This window comes from Sminthopsis crassicaudata, chromosome 6 (genome assembly GCF_048593235.1).
Source record: "Sminthopsis crassicaudata isolate SCR6 chromosome 6, ASM4859323v1, whole genome shotgun sequence".
Taxonomy (NCBI): domain Eukaryota; kingdom Metazoa; phylum Chordata; class Mammalia; order Dasyuromorphia; family Dasyuridae; genus Sminthopsis; species Sminthopsis crassicaudata.
The window spans coordinates 151,635,229-151,656,292 of record NC_133622.1 but is presented as its reverse complement, the minus strand read 5'-3'; the positions used below and the strand labels follow the sequence as shown (position 1 = coordinate 151,656,292).

The following is a 21,064-nucleotide window of genomic DNA, read 5'->3' as shown; positions in this document are numbered from 1 at the left end:
CCAATTGGAGAATGCCAATTAAATGGATAACTATATGAATTATAGATTATTTTGAAGGAAATTCAATTTTATTACTTTCAAGTATGGGAACATAAAATAGGAAAACAGTATTAACAAACTGAAATAACTAAAACAATAGATCTTTTGAAACAGAATAGTTTGACATAAACATAAAAATTCTTTTAAGATACAAAGGATGACACTAACTGTCTCTTGATCTTACTGTTATTTATCTGCTCCCTTCTCTTCTCTCTCTATACCCTCTCTCTACACTTTCCCCCATGAGTCCAATTAGTATCTCTAAACCTTATAACCAGTCTTCATCTTTTGTCTCTTGAGCACCTATCTTGCATTAGCAACTACTTGCTGGTTATCCCCACCTGAACAGCATCTCAAAGTCAGCATGTCTCAAATGAACTTCATTATCTTTCTCTCTAAATCTATCCCTTTTTCTTAACTTACCTACTACTGTATAAAGTACCATCATTCTTCTAGTTACCCAGGTTTTCAAACTAACCTATTTCTACTCCCTTTTATACAATTACTTATCAAGACTTATTGATTCTGTTCTCACAACATCTTTCCTATTTGTCCCTTTCTTTCCACTCATTTGGCCAGCAACTGAGCTCAGGCCCTTATCATCTCTCAACAACTTTATTGTAATAGGTTCCTAATTGGCTTTCTTGCCTCTACATCTCTCTTCACCATAATCTATCCTCCATATAGCTGACAAAGTGATATTCTAAAAGTACAGGTTGAACCACGCTACATTCTTGTTCAAGATGTTCCAATGGTGCTCTGTTGACTCTGAAATACAAACTTCTTGGTTTAACATTTAAAGACTTTGTTAAAGTGTTGAATTTGAAGTGAAAAGACCTGAATTCAGATCCTTAATGCTACTTATTAGCTGGACAACTCATTTAATCCTCAAAATTTCTATAAAGAATTCTTGCTCTGCTCTCCAGCTTTCCAATCAGAAGGAAGAGGCAACTGAGGGAGGACCTCACAGAATGTGGGTGTTGGAGAGTGTTTAAAGTACAATTCATCAAACAGGAAAATGCAATCAGATATAACACTTAACACAATACAACTTGTAAAAAAAGTAGCAATTCATCAAAAAGAGAAGAGTCAAATGTTACACTGGAGGAAGGAGAAACACTTAAGCTTGTAACACATCAAACTTTGGAAAAAATGTGAAATTTAAGGTTTCAGAATCCTTTTGAGATTTAATTGACTTGGAAATGGATCCAGTTAAGATAGTTTATCTTTTTTCAAATTCAATTGCTTAATCATTTAGCATTTTTAGTATGAAAAATAATGGAGTCTTTCATTCAAATATTTGTTGGTGAGTTTAATATACTATTAGGTGTCAATTGTTTGACACATGATGGCCTAATTGATATTTTTTCTTGATCTTAATTGAAAACTATTGCCTTTCTTACTTAATATCTAGGCCCTTCCCCCTTCAAGGAATGGTAAGGAAAAGAAAATAAGAAAGTATTTTTCTTATTATGAATGAGCTAATTGTTATCAAAAGTATATTTGTAAGCTCCTCTAAGCAATAGGCTTATAAAGGACAAGGAATGCAAAACTATTTTTGAAGGAATTTAACATTTTCTTGACCTAGTCATTCCTATATAATCTGATCTCTTGGTTAAGGCAATAATTTTCTGTGCAGTTCCTAATTAGTATTGAATTTACATTTTATTATAAAAACTTAATTTAAAGAGAAAGTGATTTTAAAAAACAAAACCCAACATCAACAGAGAAATTGTTATTCAGTCACATTCAACTCTTTGTGACCCCATTTTAGATTTTCTCCAAGATAATGGAGTAGTTTGCCATTTCCTTTTGCAGCATCTGAGGAAATGGAGGCAAGCAGGATTAAATAATTTGTCTAGATTCAGACAGCTAGCTGTCTGAATCTAGATTTGAACTCAGATCCACCTGACCTGAGGGCCATCCACTGTACTAAATAGCTATCCTATTGGAAGAATTACTAGGAACAAAACTTCAAGAAGGATTAGGAATATAATCTTTCTGTCCATTTCCAGATAGCATAACATTGTCTTTTGAATTATTTATTTTTTTTTATAAATGCCTTTAAAAAGCATTTTTTTTTTCTACTTTTCCCTTAGGATCATAGATTTAAAGCTTGAAGGTAGTTTAGAACCCGCTGAGTTCAATATCCTCATTTTATAGAAGGTGGCTTAAGTAATAGTAAGGATCACTTAGATTGAACATAGGAAGCAGGATTTGAAATCAGGCCTTTTGGAAGCACTCTTAATAATCTCTGAACCCCAAGATCAGAGATTCAGAGAAGGAAGGGACCATAAACATTTAAACATCTCATTTAACATATGAGGAAACTAAGACAGAAAAGTTGTGACTTCCCCAAAGTCACATAGCTAGTAAGTAGAATACAACTTCAGTTCTCCAAGTCTACTGCTTTATTGACTGAGTATACCACCTAGAAGCATCTTTTTTCTTTAAAGTGAAGGGAGTATAGAAAAAGGAGAACTGGAAAACTAAAATTGGAAAATTAGAAAAAAAACAAAACTGCAAATCACATGTTTCAAAATATGAGCTTAAAAGAAAAAAATATGGTGGGGCTTTTGTTTTTTATTTTTAAATCACAGATTGGAATTCCCTATTATTTTAGGATCACTTGTCAAATTATACTGTGTTTATAGGGGCTAAGTGCCTTATAAAAACTATGACAAAATTGGACAGCTATCTTTAACCTGCCAGAGACAACACTTCTGAGTGTATCAGATTGTTCAACAGATCCTTTGTACTTGTGTTTATCTTCTTATTTGAATTGTTATGATGATGGTGATTACCAAATAATCTTTATACAAATCAATATTGTGCTTTGTGCTGCTAATTAATAGCTCTATTGAAAGATAGTGCATTTATTTGTTAAAAGGAATCACGTTAAATTCTATTTTCACTTATGTGTGACTTCATTGAAAACTCTCCAAAGAATTCAGTCTCTGGTTGTCTTTAGAATTTGTGAGTTAACATGATAAAATATCGCTAAAAGTTCTTCTTTATAGCTTTGTATCTCACATAGTATGACAAGAATAAAAGGAAAGAACTAAGATGAGTTCCATCCAGGTAAGAAAAACCAAGAAATTTTTTCCCAAGAAATTCACAGTGACATGAGTATATGCTTGTGTGAGGGGGAAAAGGACACATAAAGAAATGAAAATAAAATAATACATGCCAAAGTGGAGATTTTGCCCTTTAAGAGGCAAAGAAGAATAAATAAATATGCTAACTGAGCCCCAGGAGAAAAGGAGGAAGAAATAGATGGCAAAAGCTTGGAATACAAGTTGAAAGTCCTTTCTTTCCATCTCAGAAATCTATGAACTTCTCATTCTTAGTGGGTGAAACATTTATGAAGCCAGTTTGATACACTCTCAGGCAAGGATAATGAAAAACAAATGCATCTCAAAACAACTGTAAAGGGAGAATTTTCAACCTCACTTTTTCTATCCAGTCCCTTCTGTACTGCTTACATACTTGAATTTAAAAACAAATAACAAAAAAAAATCCCTCTACCATTTTCTGCAACTACTACTTTAAATCTCTTTTTTCATAACTAAATGCTTAAAAAACCCCAAAAAACTATTTAGATTTGTTGCCTTTCTACCTTCTCACCTATTCACTTCTCAATCCTTTACAATCTGGTTTCTGATTTCATCGAGCAATTGAATAAATCTAACTAATTAACTAAACTAAACTAAATCAACTAAATAACTAATCTAATCCAACTAATCTCTCCAAGAATACCAATAATTTCCTAATTTCTTTCTATATACTTTAATTGTGTATTTAATATTTCATTTTCTCCAATTAAATGTAAAGATTTATTAATTTCCAACAGTTTTTTCTCTCTGAAATACCAATAATTTGTTAATTTTCAATGGATTCTTCTCAATCCTTTTCCTTTTTGACTTTGACATCTGACCATGTTCATTTCCTTGAAAATCTTCCTCTTGGATCTTAAAAGAGGGAAAGGGACCCACATGTGCAAAAATGTTTGTGGCACATTTCTAGGAAATGGAAACTAAACTAGAAACTGGAAACTGAACAGATGACATCAATTAGAGAATGGCTGAATAAATTATGGTATATAAATATTATTGTTCTGTGAGAAATGACCATCAGGATGACTTCAGAAAGGCCTGGAGAGACTTACATGAAGTAAAGTGAAAATGTGAAAGTGGAATGAATAGAACCAGGAGATCATTATACACAACAACAAGACTATATGATGATCAATCCTGATGGACACAGCTCTCTTCAACAATGAGATAATTCAAACCAGTTCCAATTGTCCAGTAATGGAAGAGAGCCATCTATACCCAGAGAGAGGACTATGGGAACTGAGTGTGGACTATAACAAAGCATTTTCACTCTTTTTGTTATTGTTTACTTGCATTTTTGTTTTCCTTCTCAGTTTTTTTTTTTCTTTCTAGATCCGATTTTTCTTGTACAGCACTATAACTATATAGACATGTATACATATATTGGATTTAACATATAATTTAACATATTTAACATGTATTGGACTACCTGCCATCTAGGGGAGGGAGTAGGGGGAAGGAGGGGAAAATTTGGAACAGAAGGTTTTGTAAGGGTCAATGTTGAAAATAATTACCCATATATATGTTTTGTAAATAAAAAGATACAGATAAAAAGAAAAAGAAAATCCTCTTCTTGTCAGCTGCATCACTATCCTGGTTACTCAGGTTCCCAACTTTAGAATCATCCTTGATTTCTTTTTTCTTCCTTTTCTTACCTCCACATCAAAAACACTTGTCAGTTCTACCTTACCCTCTGCTATTGTTGCTTGAATTAACTGACTGACTACTCTTCACTCATTCCCTTTTTCAATTTATTTTTCACATAGTTTTTGACATTTTATCATTAAACTACAAATTTGACCATGATTCCTTTTCTTTTTTTCTTTAATATTTTACTCTCCTCAATTACTTGTTTTTTTTTTTTTTAGGTTGATCCTCAATTACTTGTAAAAATAGTTTTTAATATTCATTTTCCTATGCCAAAAGAACTATAAAACTGTGCATACCCTTTAATCAGCAGTGTTACAGCTGGGTCTGTGTCCCTAAAAAGATCATAAATGAGGGAAGAGGACCCAGAAATACAAAAATGTTTGTAGCAGCGATTTGTGGTAGGAAGGAACTGGAAATTGAGTGGATGTCCATCAATTGGGAAGTTAGATGAATAAGACATGGTATATGAATTTAATGGAATATTATTATTCTATAAGAAGTGATGAGCAAATTGATTTCAGAAAAGTCTGGAAAGACTTATATGAACTGATGCTGAGTGAAGTGAGCACAACCGAGAGGACATAGTAAAAAGTTATAGCAATATTATGTTATGATCTACTGTGACAAATTTAGCCTTTCTCAGCAATGTGGTTATTCATGACAATTCCAATAGACTTGGGATGGAAAATACTATCCACATCCAAATTCCCACAGAACTACGAAGACTAAGGCATACTATTTTCTTTTCTTTTTTTTTTTTTTTTGCTTTTTTTCTTTCTCATGTTTCTCTCCCTTTTGTTTTGAATTATTCACACCATGACAAATATGAAAATATCGTTTAAAGTATTATGTACATGTATAATCTATTTCAGATCGCTTGTTGTTTTGGGGATGAAGGAAGTAAAAGGAGGAAGAAAAAAATTGGAATTCAAAATCTTACAAAAATGAATGTTGAAAAATATCTTTACATGTAATTGGAAAAATAAAATACTATTAAGTAAAAAAAAAAAGAAAAAACAAAAAAAAACTTTTGAGTTCAGAATTCTTTTCTCCTCTTTCCTCCCTCATTGAGGAAGCAAGTAATCTGATATAGGTTGTACTTCATACTCTTTTTTCAGGAAGCATCAGTGTTCTATTAATTCTAGGATAAAATGTAAACCCCTATGGTTCTGAATGATGTTCATGACCTATCTTCAATATGCTTTTATAGTCCTATTGTACATTTGTCCTTTATGCACTTGTCATTTCAGCCAAACCAACCTGCTTGTGGTCCCTATACATGATACTCTACATACATTTTGTAGCCTTTGCACAAGCTTTTCCTTATGCTTAGAAAGCATGCTTGCTCACCTTTTGCCTCTTAGAATCCCCAGCTTCCTTAAAATTTCAGTTAAAGGTCTATTTCCTATAGAAAGTCAACTCTGATTTCAAAGTTGCCACTGCCTTTTCCTCAAAAATTATTTTGGACACAATTCGTATTTAATTTTCTACTCGAACATTTCCCCAAGCAATAGAATGAAAGCTCTTTGAGGACTATTTTTTTTTAAATTTTTTATTTCCATATTCTTTCTGTTTAGTGTAATGCTAGGAACACAGTAGGTACTTAATAAATGATTGTTGAATAGACTGAAACAATAGGAAGTTTTTCTTTTCTAGGGGAAAAATTCTGAGTAATCAAGAGCTCAAGGTTTGTAATTGAAAGTATAAATAATAAGATGATGGTAACAGCTCATATCTATCTGTACATTCTATCACTGTGATCATCGTTCTTTTTCTTGCTCTCTCTCCTCTTTTTGACTCTGTCTCCCTTTTTCTTCTGTGTCTCTCTGTGACCATCTGTCTAATTTGTATCTTTCCATCCATTTATTCACCTCTCTCTCTGACTGTCTCACTTGTGTCTACCTGTTTATCTCTCTGTGTGATTCTCTCTCTCTCTCTCTCTCTCTCTCTCTCTCTCTCTCTCTCTCTCTCTCTCTCTCTCTCTTTCTATCTGTCTCTGTCTCTCTATATCTATCTACTTATCTAGACCTACAATATTGATATAGGAAACTCCCTCTACCAATTCAGATCAATAACTCTTTATGGTTTTAGATTATTGAACAGGCCAAGTTTCACACATCCAGATTATATTAGAGGAAAGACTTTAAATTATATCTTTATGACTCTGAGACAGGCCTTCTATCCACTATGCATATGATTTCTTACTAATACATTGCTTTATAGTTTACAAAACACTTTACATACATCTTGCTTCATCTGAAATAATAGATTCTGTAAGATGAGTAGAAAAAATAGATTCTGTAAGATGAGTAGAAAAAATATTATCATTTTTATATATAATGAATCTGAAGCTCATAGAGAGAATCTCTTACCCAATTTATAAAGTTATGAAGTGGGAGGGCCAGGACTCAAAATCTACTACACAACACTCTTCAATCTTTTTCAACACAGAGAAATTGGGTGACTAGTAAATTTTGCTATCATCTTTGTATTGAACCCAGAGCCCTCTAATAAAAAAAATTCTCTTGAAACTAGAGGATCTAAATTATTGATATTTTTAATTGGTGTTCCCCACTTAATAGAACATGTGTTTCAGGAAAATTTGCAATAAAATGAATTTTAAAATGATGTGCTTTCAAATCAAAATTAAAAATGAAATTTTTGGAAAAAAATCTGGGTTCCCAGTATAAGTAAAAACATAATGAAAATGTAACATGTCTTTAAAAGTCATTTGACTTGCAATGTTATGTAGATAAATGTTGCTATCATTGTATTGAGCAAATGATGCCTGTATTAATGTGGAAATCAGAAATGTGACTTCAAGAAAATATTTAAGGAATTGCATGTCTATTCTGTTTGCTCTGAAGATTAACATGTGTTCTACTAACTACCATTTTTGTGGACTCAGGAGAAATAAGTCCAATTTTAAAAATCCACTTTTCTTTCAAGAAACAGGTTGAAAAGAGGAAATAGAAAGATATACTGGAATTATAACCCAGTTCAGCATGTAGTATGAAAGCTAATAAGAAATCTTCCTATTGCTCAAAATAATTTCTACTAAAAACATTCATTAATTCATATTTGTAAAGTAGTATGGAACCTCCAAGATCTTCTAAAAAAAATAATCTCATTTTCAGGGGGGGGGGGGATACTGAACTCACGTCAATACTAAGTGGGATTTAAGGGAAAGTCCTATGACTCTCAAATCAGTGTTAAGTCCTTTGTAGTTCATTCACTTTATTTCTTCAATGAAAATTTACTGTTTCTGCTAAATAAAAGTATTTTGAATGTTTCTTAAGAAGTCTTCTTAAAGTAAACCTGTCATAGCACTGATCTTCTAGTCAACCATGGCCCAACTATTATCTTTCATACTGATACATATAAAATAATAGGATACTGACCTGAGAATGCTGAGGGTACTTCCCATCACTATTATTTTCTCTGCTAAAACAAACAAACAAAATTATCAAATATACATTGCATAAAGCCAAGGCAATTTGTTTTAGTACAACGTTTCTCATCTTTTTGTCACTATGATTTTTTCCAAGACTCCTGGTACACTTACATTTCTGTGTGGCAGCAAAAGTGGATAGATTAAAAAGGAGGAAAAATATATATGATTTGAATTATTGTTTCTGGGAAAGGGCAGTTTCTTCATCTAAACACAAACATTAACCTGGCCACAAAAAATACCAGTAAGAAACAAATGGAGTCCATATCTAATTCTTTATTTAAAACAACCAATTAACTATATTTTTAAAAAATAAGTTTTATCAAGTCTTTTGAAGATATCTGACAATATATGCAATATTATACTTAAGGTTTGTATCAGCTCTGTGTTTTATTATTTTGCTGTTTTACAGGACCATTACTGTTTTTTAATTACTCAGGGTTTGATTTCTTTTTAGTGGTCTTTTCATTTAAATTGTTGTAGTCATTATTTACATTATTCATCTAGTTTTGCTAAAACTATTTCTAACCATTCTTTTATGTAAGAAAATAAATAAATATTATATATTATAGTTTATTATATAAAATAAGTAAATACATGCTATATATAGTGGAGGGGTTAAATTATTAAGGTATTTAAAAATTTTTTCATGGTCTCATGAACTTTTCAATTTACCTTTCATCAGACATCAATTCTAGGATATCGTCACATACAAGTCTCTCTTGAGGTCTTGTAGAATTAATACTTTCCATAATCTGTAAAGCAATATGCCATTATTAAACAGGGCACTGCATGTAAAATATAGATGTATATTAACAGAAACAATCTAATATCAATTTTTGCCATATTTGAACTATTATATGAGAAACTCTTTACAACAAAATATAATTTTTTTTGTGCTTACATGTGTAAGAATTCAGAAAGTATTTTGGAAATAATATTAATTGTTTCTCTAGCATCCTTATTAGGTATTTTCTGAATTTGATTTATGAATATAATGAAATAAAAAATTTATAGACAATATAATAGTACAGATAATAAAAAGGGTGATTTGTCGATATTTAGAAAGGGAAGTAGTGACTACTAGTGATAGTATAGCTTCATCAAAAATAAGTCATTCCCAACAAACTTTTTATTTTTTTTGACAAAGTAAAACTCAGATTTGGGAGCAATATGGATGATGTTGGGTAGAAGATATTAATACAATTAAATCAATTCATAACTATTTGACTAACTCTAACCAAAGAGAAGTTATTAATAGATTAATGTAAACTCAGAAAGAAGTGTCTACTGAAGTGCCCCCAAGAATCTGTCATTAGTCCTGTGTTATTCAACATTATCAATGACTTGGGAAATAACTTGGGAAATATAATTATCCAATAAAGAAAGCTAAAAGGTATAACTAAGGGATAGCTAAGGAATCAGAAACCAAAATAAACTTCAAAGCTTAGAAAAATATGCTGAAAGATGAAATCTAATAGAGATAAATGTAAATGTAAAAATCTCACAATTTGATTTACAAAAAAATCAACTTTTAAAAGTTAATATGAAAAACATCTGAAGAATTTAGTAGAATATAAACTCAAAAAAAAGTCTTTGAAGGATGGATCAGTTGTTCAATCTGAGAGAGCCTTAAGGAGATATATCAACTTGTGTCTATTAAAATAATTGACAATTCAGTAGGACCAGCATTAGTGGTCCTTAACCAGTAATGCTAATTTTTATTATTGTTTTTTTCTTGAGGGGGGAAAATGTTTTACCTATGGTAAATGGTTTTGCCTATTGTCTAGCTGAATTCAATTCCAAAGTCAAGTATAGGTGACTGTCTTATTAAATGCAAACCCAATGACTTTTGTGAAAGCACATGGTGTCCTTGCAGACCATTTTATGTAACCAGGTAGGTTATGAATATTCAACATGCTAACATGGATCTGTAGGACAATGTCACCATTAGAACAATTTTAATGTTTAAATCAGGAATATCAAACAATATAAAGAAATCAAACTCTAAAAGCTAATTTTTGAATGCAATTCAACACAGAGAAGGTCATGCCTCACCTTTCCTTACTTTTTCAATCCAAAATCAGAGATTTTTGAATTTTAATTTGGAAAAATAATCTCAAATTTAATAAAGTTAAGACTTTTATGACATTAACTCTTAGATTGTGGAAATTATTTCTAATTTTTTTCCCTTTGTTTTCTGAGTTTTGTCACTGAAAGCTAAATAGGAGATAATTTGACCACACTCAAGGCAAAAATCGTTTAAAATTGTAAAATGCCAAAGAATCTTTTTTTAGAGGTCATGGCAAAAGGGTTTTTCTTCTTACACAAAACAAGTCAACCCCAGCACTGCAGGAAACTTTGCTAGTCAGAACTGGTTTGCTATTCTAACCTCATATAACTAGAGGAAAATGAGCTTCATAGCCAATAAATTCTCATTAATACAAACCAAGAGCAGAGTTAGTCTTCTTATGTATTTTATTCCATATGTTAATGCAGAATCTATGATACTGTTAGGCTGGGGAATTCCTGGAGAAACCCCTTCCAGCAAAGGAAGTGCATATTCCATTTGTGACTGAGTTAAGTTCTCCAGAATTACCTAAGTTGCATTGATCATTTGCCCAGATTCATATAGGAGAGGTATCTCTCTGACCTTGAGCCCAGCACTCATAGATAAAATGCTTTCTCTCTTTCATGCCATAATTTTTGCAAATGTATTATTATTAAAATAATCAAAAAAGGACCAGCATTAGTCATCTGAGTTTTAATCTCAAAGCTTATTTTCTCTGTCTTTTCCTTAGCCCATAAAGAATTCCCTTTGTTTATTTTTACTCCTTTCATTTTTGTGTCATTTTAAAGATGAGAAATGAATATAAACTGACAAAGTAAAAAAATTTATTAGTGCCATGTGCCAAGTACTATGTTAAGCATTGAAGCTAAAAACAAAAACAAAAACAAAACAAAAAAACAAAACAAAACAGGTCCAGATATTAAAGAACTCACAGCCTAAATAAAGCTGGAGAAAATATGAAAACAACTATATACAAACAAATTATATGCAGAAAAAAATTGGAAATAATTAATAGAGATTTGGTACCTGAATTAAGAGGGATAAGGAAAGGTAAAAGAGATTTTAAATGGGATTTGAAGAAAACTAGAAAAGCCAGGAGATCTGGCAACCAAGTATCTTGTTTGAGGAATAGCAAGGTGGTTAGAGTCACTATATCATTAAGTACAGGGAGTGGTGTAGGATATAAGGAGATTATAAATGTATGTGCTTAGAAAGGATGTATAATGTCAAATAAAAGATTTTATATTTTATCTTGGAAGTAATAGGGAACCATTGGAGTTTACTGAATAATTTTTTATTTGTTTATTTTGTATTAGATGACATCTTGGTAAACTTTAAAATTTTTTTAGTCTATCTATCTATCGATCGATCTATCATCTATCTATCTATCTATCTATTTATCTACTTGGAGTTAAATGACTTGCCCAAGGTCACAAAACTAGCAAGTGTCTGAGATTGGTATGTGAACTCAAGCCTTCCTGACTCTAGAGCTTGTGTTCTATCTACTACATTACTCAGATATCCATTTTTTTTTTTTAAATGGCACAGTCAGACTTATACTATAGGAAGATCATCTTGACAGCTGAGTAGAGAGAGGATGGACTGGAGTGGGAGAGGCCATTGCCAGGCATGAGGCGCTGAAGGCCTATACCAGAATTATGTTGGTGAAGAGGAGTGTATATGAGAGAAGATAGAAAGGTAAAATTGAAAGGCTTTGTAATAGATTGGAAACAGAGCGATGGTGAGAAAAAGTGAGGAGTCAAGAATGACACTTAGGTTGTGTGTCTGAGTGACTTAAAGAATCATAGTGTCCTTGACATTAACAGGAACTTGTAAAAGGAGAAGGTTTTAAGGGAAACATAAAGAGTTCAATTTTGAGCATGTTGAGTTTAAGATGCTATAAAGCATGTACTTAGACACGTCTCATAGACAGGTAGAGATGAAAAACTGAAAGTCAATATAGAAACCAGATGAGTATGTTTGAGACTCTACTCAAAGTAGAGTTAGAGATTTGAGAGATGATTTAAATCTAAGGAAGCTGATGAAATTACCAAGTGAAACAGAATAAAGGGAGAAGATAAAAGGCACAATTAGTAGTTTGGTCTGGAAAGATCCAGGAAACGAGTCTAGTAGGAATATATCAGGACTATCTTTCAAGATAAAATATCCAGACTACAATGCTCATTTCTTCTCATTAAATTAATCTATACTCTAGCCATAGGGGTCTTCTTGCTGGAACTCAAAATACCCCATGTCCTGAATTTATCTTTGCATCTACTTCTTAAAATCTCTAGTTTTCTTTAAAGTTCAATTCAAATGCTACCTTCTATATGAGGCTTTTCTTTCTAGCAATAGCAACAGGATCCTGCCCTGTCTTAAAATTACCCTTTATTTACTTTGAATGTATTTTGTATAGATTTATATATGTGCATGTTGTTTCCCCAGATAGAAGTAAGCATCAGGAAGACAGAGATTTTTGTCACTGTAGTCTTCCTGCCTAGAATGTTCCTGATATAGGACAGACTAAATGCTTAATAACAATGCTAGAATGGCAAACAGTAAAAATGGTGGCTTTTGTTAAGCATAGTAACATGAATTTTTAAAATTGGGAGTGTTCAATTTAAATTTTTTTTTTTTTTAGATTTAAGATGTTTTCTCAAAAGAACCCAATGATTTTTGTGGTATTTTAGTAAATGACTGGTTTCTTTGTGTTGAAATTGCTTAAAAGAAATATCTTCTTGTCAATTTAAATGTAAAATATATACCAATGGTACAACTTTAAACCATATGAGCATTGTTGTCAACTTAATTCTGAGGTCTGTGTTCTTCTCTAAAAGTCATTGGCTTTTATTCGCTAAATAATGAACAATAAAGCAATTGAAAGGGTTATGAAATGATTCATGTAATGACATTTGCTATAGTATAGATAAAAGGTATGACCACATGGAAACTAAAAGATCTATTTAAAACAATGGGATTAAGGATAAAACTGAAAAACATAAAATAATATTTAAAAGATGATGCTATGACAAATATAAAAATGTTTAGAAGACTTGCACATGTTTAACCCATACTGGATTGCTTGCTGTCTATGAGAGGGGTAAAAAAGGAAAGAGAGAAATTTGGAACACAAAGTTTTACAAGGGTGAATGTTGATAACTGTCTTTCCATGTATTTGGAAAGATAAAATATTATAAAAAGATCATAGTATTAGTAGCTCTTATCAAAGTGGTTATTAGAAGAAAATTATAATAATTATAATAGAAGAAAATAATAAATGATGCCTATATCAATTAAACACTAGATGAATTGTCTGTATCTAAAAGACACTGGTGGGGGGAAGGAAATTCCAAAAAAAGTAGGGAAAGAGAGGTAAATGAGAGCAGAAGTAAATAAATAATTATCCTGATAAGGAAACTGAAGTTATGAAATGACTTGCCTTAATTAGTCTCCAAGTCAAAATGTAAGTACAGATGTTCTCATTCAAGCCAAGCCCTTTTCACCTAATTCTTTCCATCTGAATCCTTTATTTTAGGAAAGTGGATGAAGGATTTTTACCTAGACTCAGTATGGAAAATACTTCTTGTATAATTAGTCATCTCTTTTCCCTACCTTCTGAAAAGATTAGGATATTGAGAAAAGGGAAGAGGTTTCTGCTTATATCACTTCTTCTTTGACTAGTTAGGAGAATCCAAGAAGGGCAGAGTGAAACAGGATTGAATGATTTTAGGAAAATGATTTTCCAAGAGTATACCTAACATTTTACCTGCATAACTTTTTTATATGATTAACTTTTTTTAAAAAGTTTTAAAAATTGTTTTAATTTGATAAATGACCCATTTACCAAGTATGTACAATGTGCCAGGCACTGTACTAGATATTGAAGATACAAAGACAGAAAATGACTCCTGCCTACAAGGAATACACCTCAACTGCGAAGTATAAAACAAGGATAATTTATAGATACACACACACATATACACATATATACATATACATATGCCTATGTGTATATATATTTATATATATATCTATATATCTATATATATATACACACACATATAGAGAGAGTGTATACATATATATGTGTGTATATATATATCCATACTTTGGATATATTTTATATACATACATATGTATACATATATACTTTTTATTTATTTTTTATATATACATATATACATACACATACTTTTGGATATGCAAAATTTGTGTCTATCTGCATATACAACTATATACAAAGTAATTTTGATAGGGTGGGGGGGCTTCAGCATTATTTTTTATTCTTTTTTAAGTTTTGTAGGGTAGTGGGGTTAGAGAGGGTTCTAACCTTTGAGATTTCATTAATGTTGGAAAGTCTCAGTATGGAAATTCCCTCTTCAATTGCAGGTTAGAACCTTATTTGCAACTAGTTGTTTTAGAAAGTCAGTTATCTGGGTGCACTGAGATGTTAACCAGCTCATTCAGGTCACATAATCACAGTATACATTGTAGGTAATCCTGAGGCCAGCTGTTTTATCTTCATTATGTTAAGCTACCTTTCTTCATTTTAAAAATAGCTTCAAGTATGATTTTATTTTGTTTTCATCGAGATGGATATTAAGTTTGTGACAAATTATTTTTAAAATAATAATCTGACTGTATTAAAATGGTGTTCCGTCCAGAACCTTTTCAAAAAGGGAAGAATTTGGACAGCAGCCTGAGGGATGAACTACAGAGGTCTGGAAGGCTGGAGGCTGTAAGAGGAGCTAAGCCAGAGGGCAGGGAGTGTTCCCTCCCACCCCTCCTTTCCAGGACACTGTAGCTCATGGTCAGATTGGACAGTAGTTAGACCCATGTACTGGTCACTTCCTTGTCTTAATTTATTTTTAAGAATTTAAACTAGAAGACAGAACTCAAAGGATGGTGTAGAAATGAAAAAAGATGTCAGTTTTTCTTGATTAAAATCTAATCTTTTTTTCAAAAACATTCCAAAGATTAAAAACCCAGTGCTGATTTTGGTTGCAATGATACCTTGGCAAAAATTTAACCTTTTTTCTATCTCTGCTTCTCTAATAGTAAAAAATGTTAAGTTGCAAGATTTTAATGGACAAGTCTCCATTAAATCTCTGAAATTCTATAATTCTATGAAATTGCACCCAAAATGAGTTTTCATGTTCTGCAATGTTTAGTAGAAAGACTTATTTTCCTAAATATGCTGCATTTCAATATCTTATAGGAAGAATTCACTTACCACATGATTATCTTGGATGTCATTAATCTCAGAAAGTCTGGTACTGGACTTCTGTCGTTTAGGTTTACTGTTTTCTTCAATATATACACAGTTGTTTTCCTGGTATTTTTCTGCTTCCTGAGCAGTCAAAATACATTCCTCGAGGCTGCTGAACTCAGAAGGAATATTTTCTTTGTAGATAAGTATCCTTCAATTTAAAAAGCAAGCATAATTTTTATGCCTAATTTTACAGATGGTAGAAAGGACCCATGATCATAATCACAGCTCACTGAAGAAAAATGTACCAGGGATTCCCAGGTTTCATCCTACGATTAAAGGCAAAAGCACTACAACTTTCTGAAAAACAGCCTGTGCAAATCTGTATGCTAAATAAGTTACTTATTTTGTAAGGCAAATTATTCTTGGACAGAAATTTGCAAGGGCCACTATTCTACAAAGTACAACTTTTTAAACTGTAGTAAAACTAATTTATGTTTTTTTTTTTTTAAACAGGGAGAAGAACTGAAAATTCAAAAGAGGCTCCTAGAATATTGCTTTAGAGGAATTTGTTTTGGTCATAAAGAGAATATGATTCATTGGAAAGGAAATTAAATGCATTATTATTTAAAAATGATAGATTTATCATTCATATAGGAACCATTAAAAATCTGAAAATAACATATTTTTCTCTTCTCCAATGTATCCCCCAAATTTTCTAAATGCTATACTAATGCATTATACAAAGTAAACCTTAATAAAATCAGTTAATCAAAGGGCAAGTTTCAATTAGGTAAAAGTCTAAAATTTTAAATTATAGTTGTTGTTTTTTAAATCACAGCTCCCATCCCTTCCCTTTTCTCCCTTAATGAACATGCCAGCATAATGGTCAAACAAAACCGTCTAACAACTGATTGACTGATTAGTTGATTGAGAACATAATGTTACATTCTACTCCAGTCTACCAAAAAAGGGAGAGGTGCTTTGCACCATCTGTTTTCCAAATGGTCATTCAGAATAAAGTGACTGCAGTGATATTATATACTGTTCTCATTTTATTCTATGTTAGTTCATACATGTCTTCTCATATTTCTCTTATAATTTGACAATAATATTTCATTACATTCATATACAATCATTTGTTTATTCGTTGCCCCCATCAAAGCACCCACTTGGTTTCCATTTTTGACATCTCTACATAAAGGGCTATAAATACATTAGTGATTTTTTTCACATAAATTCAGATTAGTTTCCAAAATAGTTGAACTATTTCAATATTCCACCAAAAGTATACTTTTAGGCAGGAGCCTCTAATTAGTGCAGTGGATAGAACACCAGATCAGATGTCTTACAGACCTGAATTCAAATGTGGCTCTGATCATTTTCTTGCTGGGTGACCCTTTAAAGTCTCCTAATTGCCATTTGCTTCAGTTTCTTTATTTGCAAAACAGATACTAATGGCACCTATTCCCAGGATTAGTGTAAAGATCAAATACGATAATAATTGTAAAGTGCTTAGCATAGTTCTTGGAACAAAATACATGCTATATTAATTAGCTGTTATGATATTCTTGAATGATCTTTAATATAGAATTGTCAATCTGTTGATTTTCTGGGTTTGAAATATAACCTTAATATTGGTTTAATTTTTCTCTATCATTAGTAATTTATAGAAATCTTTAATATAGTTGCTGATAGTTTGAAATTCTGCCTTTGAAAACTACTCTTAACTTTTGACTACTTAGCGACTGAAAGGAACCTTATAGATCATCTAATTTTTGGATTCTAGTGCAATCCCTTTATTTTACAAATGAGGAAATGCAAACCTAGAAATGATCAATGGACAAGATCACCCAAGTTGCAAAAGGTAGAGCCAGGATTTGTAAATTTAACATTCTTTTCACAATTATCTTGTAGGTTTTGAAAACATTGAAAACTGGTTTTTTTGTTTTTTTTTTAAATTATTTCACATTTTTTGCGCCTCCAAAGGAACCCCATAGAATAAAGCCTATTAAAATGTCACCATCAAGCAGGAATTTTGTTTTTCTTTGCAGAAAATATATTTCTTGTAGAGAAGTTGCTAGTGTAAACAAATATTTTTTAGTCACAATGTCTTCAGTGAATATACAAATAGAATAGCTTGTCTGAATTGTCTCAAAATTCTGTGTGTGATAGGTTTGGTGTGAATTATGGTTGGACACATGAGCACTGATATATTTTTTTCCTTCATTTTGTTTGGCTATAGGTCTCATCATCAGTTTTTTTTTTTTTTTTCCAACATTCACTTTTGCAAAACCCTGTATTCCAATTTCTTCCTCCCTCTTCTCCCCTTCCCTCTCCCTTACACAGCAAGCAATCACTATAGGTGAACTATGTGCATGAATTTGGGTCTCTTAATGCCAACATTAACACTCTTTCTATAACAACAAGATTATTTTTTTACATTTCCTCAAACAAATGTTTTGGAGGAACCCACTCATTCATGAACTAGTCTAAGAATCAAAGGGATTAGGTTTCACAACCAAAAACCACACTGTTGATAGAAATTTTATGAATACCATGTCACAGGTCTGTTTTCTATCCAAATGGTTTTCCATTGCTCAAAATAAGTTGTTAATGGAGAAAACATTGACTTCTAACTAAAGTCTGAACAAATTTCTACATGAACAGTGAAAATTTTTATAAAAAGATGTTCTAAATACATGAACTTTATTTTTTTTTGGCTACACAAATATAACCAATAAACATAGCTGCAGCATAGTGTTATATTGGAAATGCATAGATATGTAGATGTAATTCCATATTTGCATAAACACAAAAGGTCCATTTCCTAACTTACCTTTCTCTGTTATATCTGATTTCATTCTGATCTTTGTTATGCCATCGTTTCTGTCTGGTAGCTACTATGGAAGAAGGGGATGATGCTCCACACTCTGAATCTTCTGAGCTTTGACCGCCAGAATCTTGAACATCAAAAAGATGCTGTTCCACTGTTGATCGAATTGTTCTTTCTAAGAACCTAGTAAATAAAAAACCAAAAAAAGAATATGGCCAATTACAAGTTTTAACATCTACAAAATGATTGTCATTCTATATATTAGAACACATGTAGAAAACTAATGCGATGCTTTGTTTAAAAAATAATGTGTTGCATAAGCACATGGAGACCAAAGTCACATACTTTGTGCCTGGTATGACACATATACTAAGATCACAAATTTATTATTACACAGGGGGAAAAAATTAAGAATATGAAGAAATGTTTTAATAACAATTATTTTAAAGTTATATATCTATAAATATATGTTTGTGTATATATACATAGAAACAGACAATACGCAAACACAAATATATACAATGTACATATGTTTACATGTGATATATGTATACATATATATGTTTATAGATATGCTTCTGTTTTGTATCATCATAGGTATTTATAGTGTAAAAATGTATATTCATATATGTGTGTATATATAACATTTATATATGTAGGTATGTGTGTGTGTGTGTGTGTGTATGTATATAAATTGGAACAGTTATTTTATTCAGCTATGAAACTCCTGATGGGGGAATTCCTTCTACCAAAGGAAGTGAGCAGCTCCTCATGTGTACTTTACAATGTTTGAGACTTGTCTCAGGGCAAGGAGAGGCTGAATCATTTATCTAGTTTTATATAGCATGTGTCAGAAGGGGACATTTGAAATCTGGCCTTGCTAAATTAAAATGAGTTTTTTATCCTTTACCCCATGTCACCTGATATAAATATAACAAATGTGCAAATGTACTTATTATCTGGTATAATTAAACAATAATAAAATCATTATAGAAAATGTATCTTAGAATCAGGAGATCTCAATTTAAACTTTATTGCCACACCAACTATGGACCAAGTTGCTTTATCTTTCAGAGTTTCATTTTCTTCATCTTTAAAAATGGGGTTAATAATATTTACACTTATTTCACAATGTTTTATGAGGAAAATGCCTTGTAAATCTTAAAGTAGTACATAATTGTAAATTACTGCCATTATTTCAAGTTATATTTCAAGTGTATATCTGTATTATATCAATCACACACTTACATATATATGCATTAGCTGTTGGAATCTAGGCAAGTCATTAATTCAATGCCTTAGGCATTCAAGTTTGTAAGATCAGAGCAGAAATGGAGGTGATCTGCATTGGAAGAGAAAGTTTCCAATCAAGTGACTGCATTATAGCTATGGAATTATGGCTCCAGTCCCTATCCATGAATTCAATTTTTTGTCTTTTAATGAGGTTGCTTTTCTTGTTGGTTTTTCACAGTTTGAGAATTAGAATGAATAGATATGAATTACTTACTCTCCAGTAGTTGGAACATTACTGATTTGGTTCACAGGAGCACTGTATAAAGAAAAAAAAAAAAAAAAAAAAAACAGAACAAAAGAAAAGATTGGTAATGAAATATCTGAACAAGAATCAAAGGGACATCAAGAGGTCTTCTCTATTCACACTATCCTTAGATCACTATATAATCTGTTTTCATTTATATTAAGGGCAGCTTCGTCCTGGATAGATGGATGATCTCTCTGACTTTTAAAGATATCTATATCTATAGATATAACTATAGATTTAAAGATGTCTACATAATGTTAGTTACATCCAAATCTGCTCCCAAATGCTTACTAGCTATGTTTCACCTGTTTTGCCTCAGTTTTGACTATAAAATAGGGATAATAATAGGGTTGTATGAAGATTAAATTAGATAATATTTCTTAAAAAATACTATAGCACTTTGGCACATAGTTGGTGGTACATTAAAATGTTTATTATATGTAATGTAATACACACATATACCATATACACACATAGAGAGTATAAATTCTTTAATAACATAAATAAATGTTAATAATGTTATGTTTAATAACATAAAATGGCATAAATTTAGCCCCTACTAAGATGGTGTTTAGTACAATATTTAAACACTGTTATAACCACTTTTTTTCTTTTCAAAATCAATTTATATCAAATTATATATTTGATTTATATATATATCTGCATATATATATATATATTTCATTTTCCTGCTGTTCATTTCTGAAGGTTTCTCATTTCTACATCTAAGAGCTTGAATAATCCAAGAAATGCACCAAGCCTCAAATTTGGATTTTTACCTTTCAGACTTTTACCTTTATCATTGTACATTTTCATGCATTTGTATTATTTTAAAGCAGTGGTGTCAAACTCAAATTGAAAAGGATCCTTGGGAATCATACACTGATTTTAAAACTGCAAATAAACATTATCTCTATTGCATTGTATTTTTAATTTATATTGTTAGGTATTTTATAATTACATTTTAACATAGTTCATCACTGGAGAGTTTTGTGGGACATTTTGTGGCTAGTTGCAGCTTTATGGTCTCCTAATTTGACACCTCAGTAATTATTCTATTGCTTAGCATTCTTTTTGGTCTTTCATATGAGTGTGCTTTTATTTTGAGTCAATATTTGAAAATGTTTATATTTTAAGTTACATATTAAGTTT

At 31.3% G+C, this 21,064-nt stretch overlaps 1 protein-coding gene across 5 annotated transcripts in view; it reads right to left on the bottom strand.

Moving 5' to 3' along the window:
- The window catches only part of FAM13A (family with sequence similarity 13 member A), a 196,013-nt gene that overhangs the window by 86,752 nt on the left and 88,197 nt on the right, over window positions 1–21,064 (bottom strand). For 4 of the 5 annotated variants that reach the window (XM_074275303.1, XM_074275298.1, XM_074275299.1 and 1 more), the window contains 5 exons: window positions 19,880–19,921; window positions 18,376–18,555; window positions 15,561–15,747; window positions 8,932–9,011; window positions 8,207–8,249 (listed from right to left, as the gene is read on the bottom strand). In XM_074275303.1, coding sequence (XP_074131404.1) covers window positions 8,207–8,249; window positions 8,932–9,011; window positions 15,561–15,747; window positions 18,376–18,555; window positions 19,880–19,921 — 532 coding nt within the window. The remainder of the gene's footprint in view (window positions 1–8,206; window positions 8,250–8,931; window positions 9,012–15,560; window positions 15,748–18,375; window positions 18,556–19,879; window positions 19,922–21,064) is intronic. The other variant, XM_074275302.1, reaches the window with a different exon arrangement.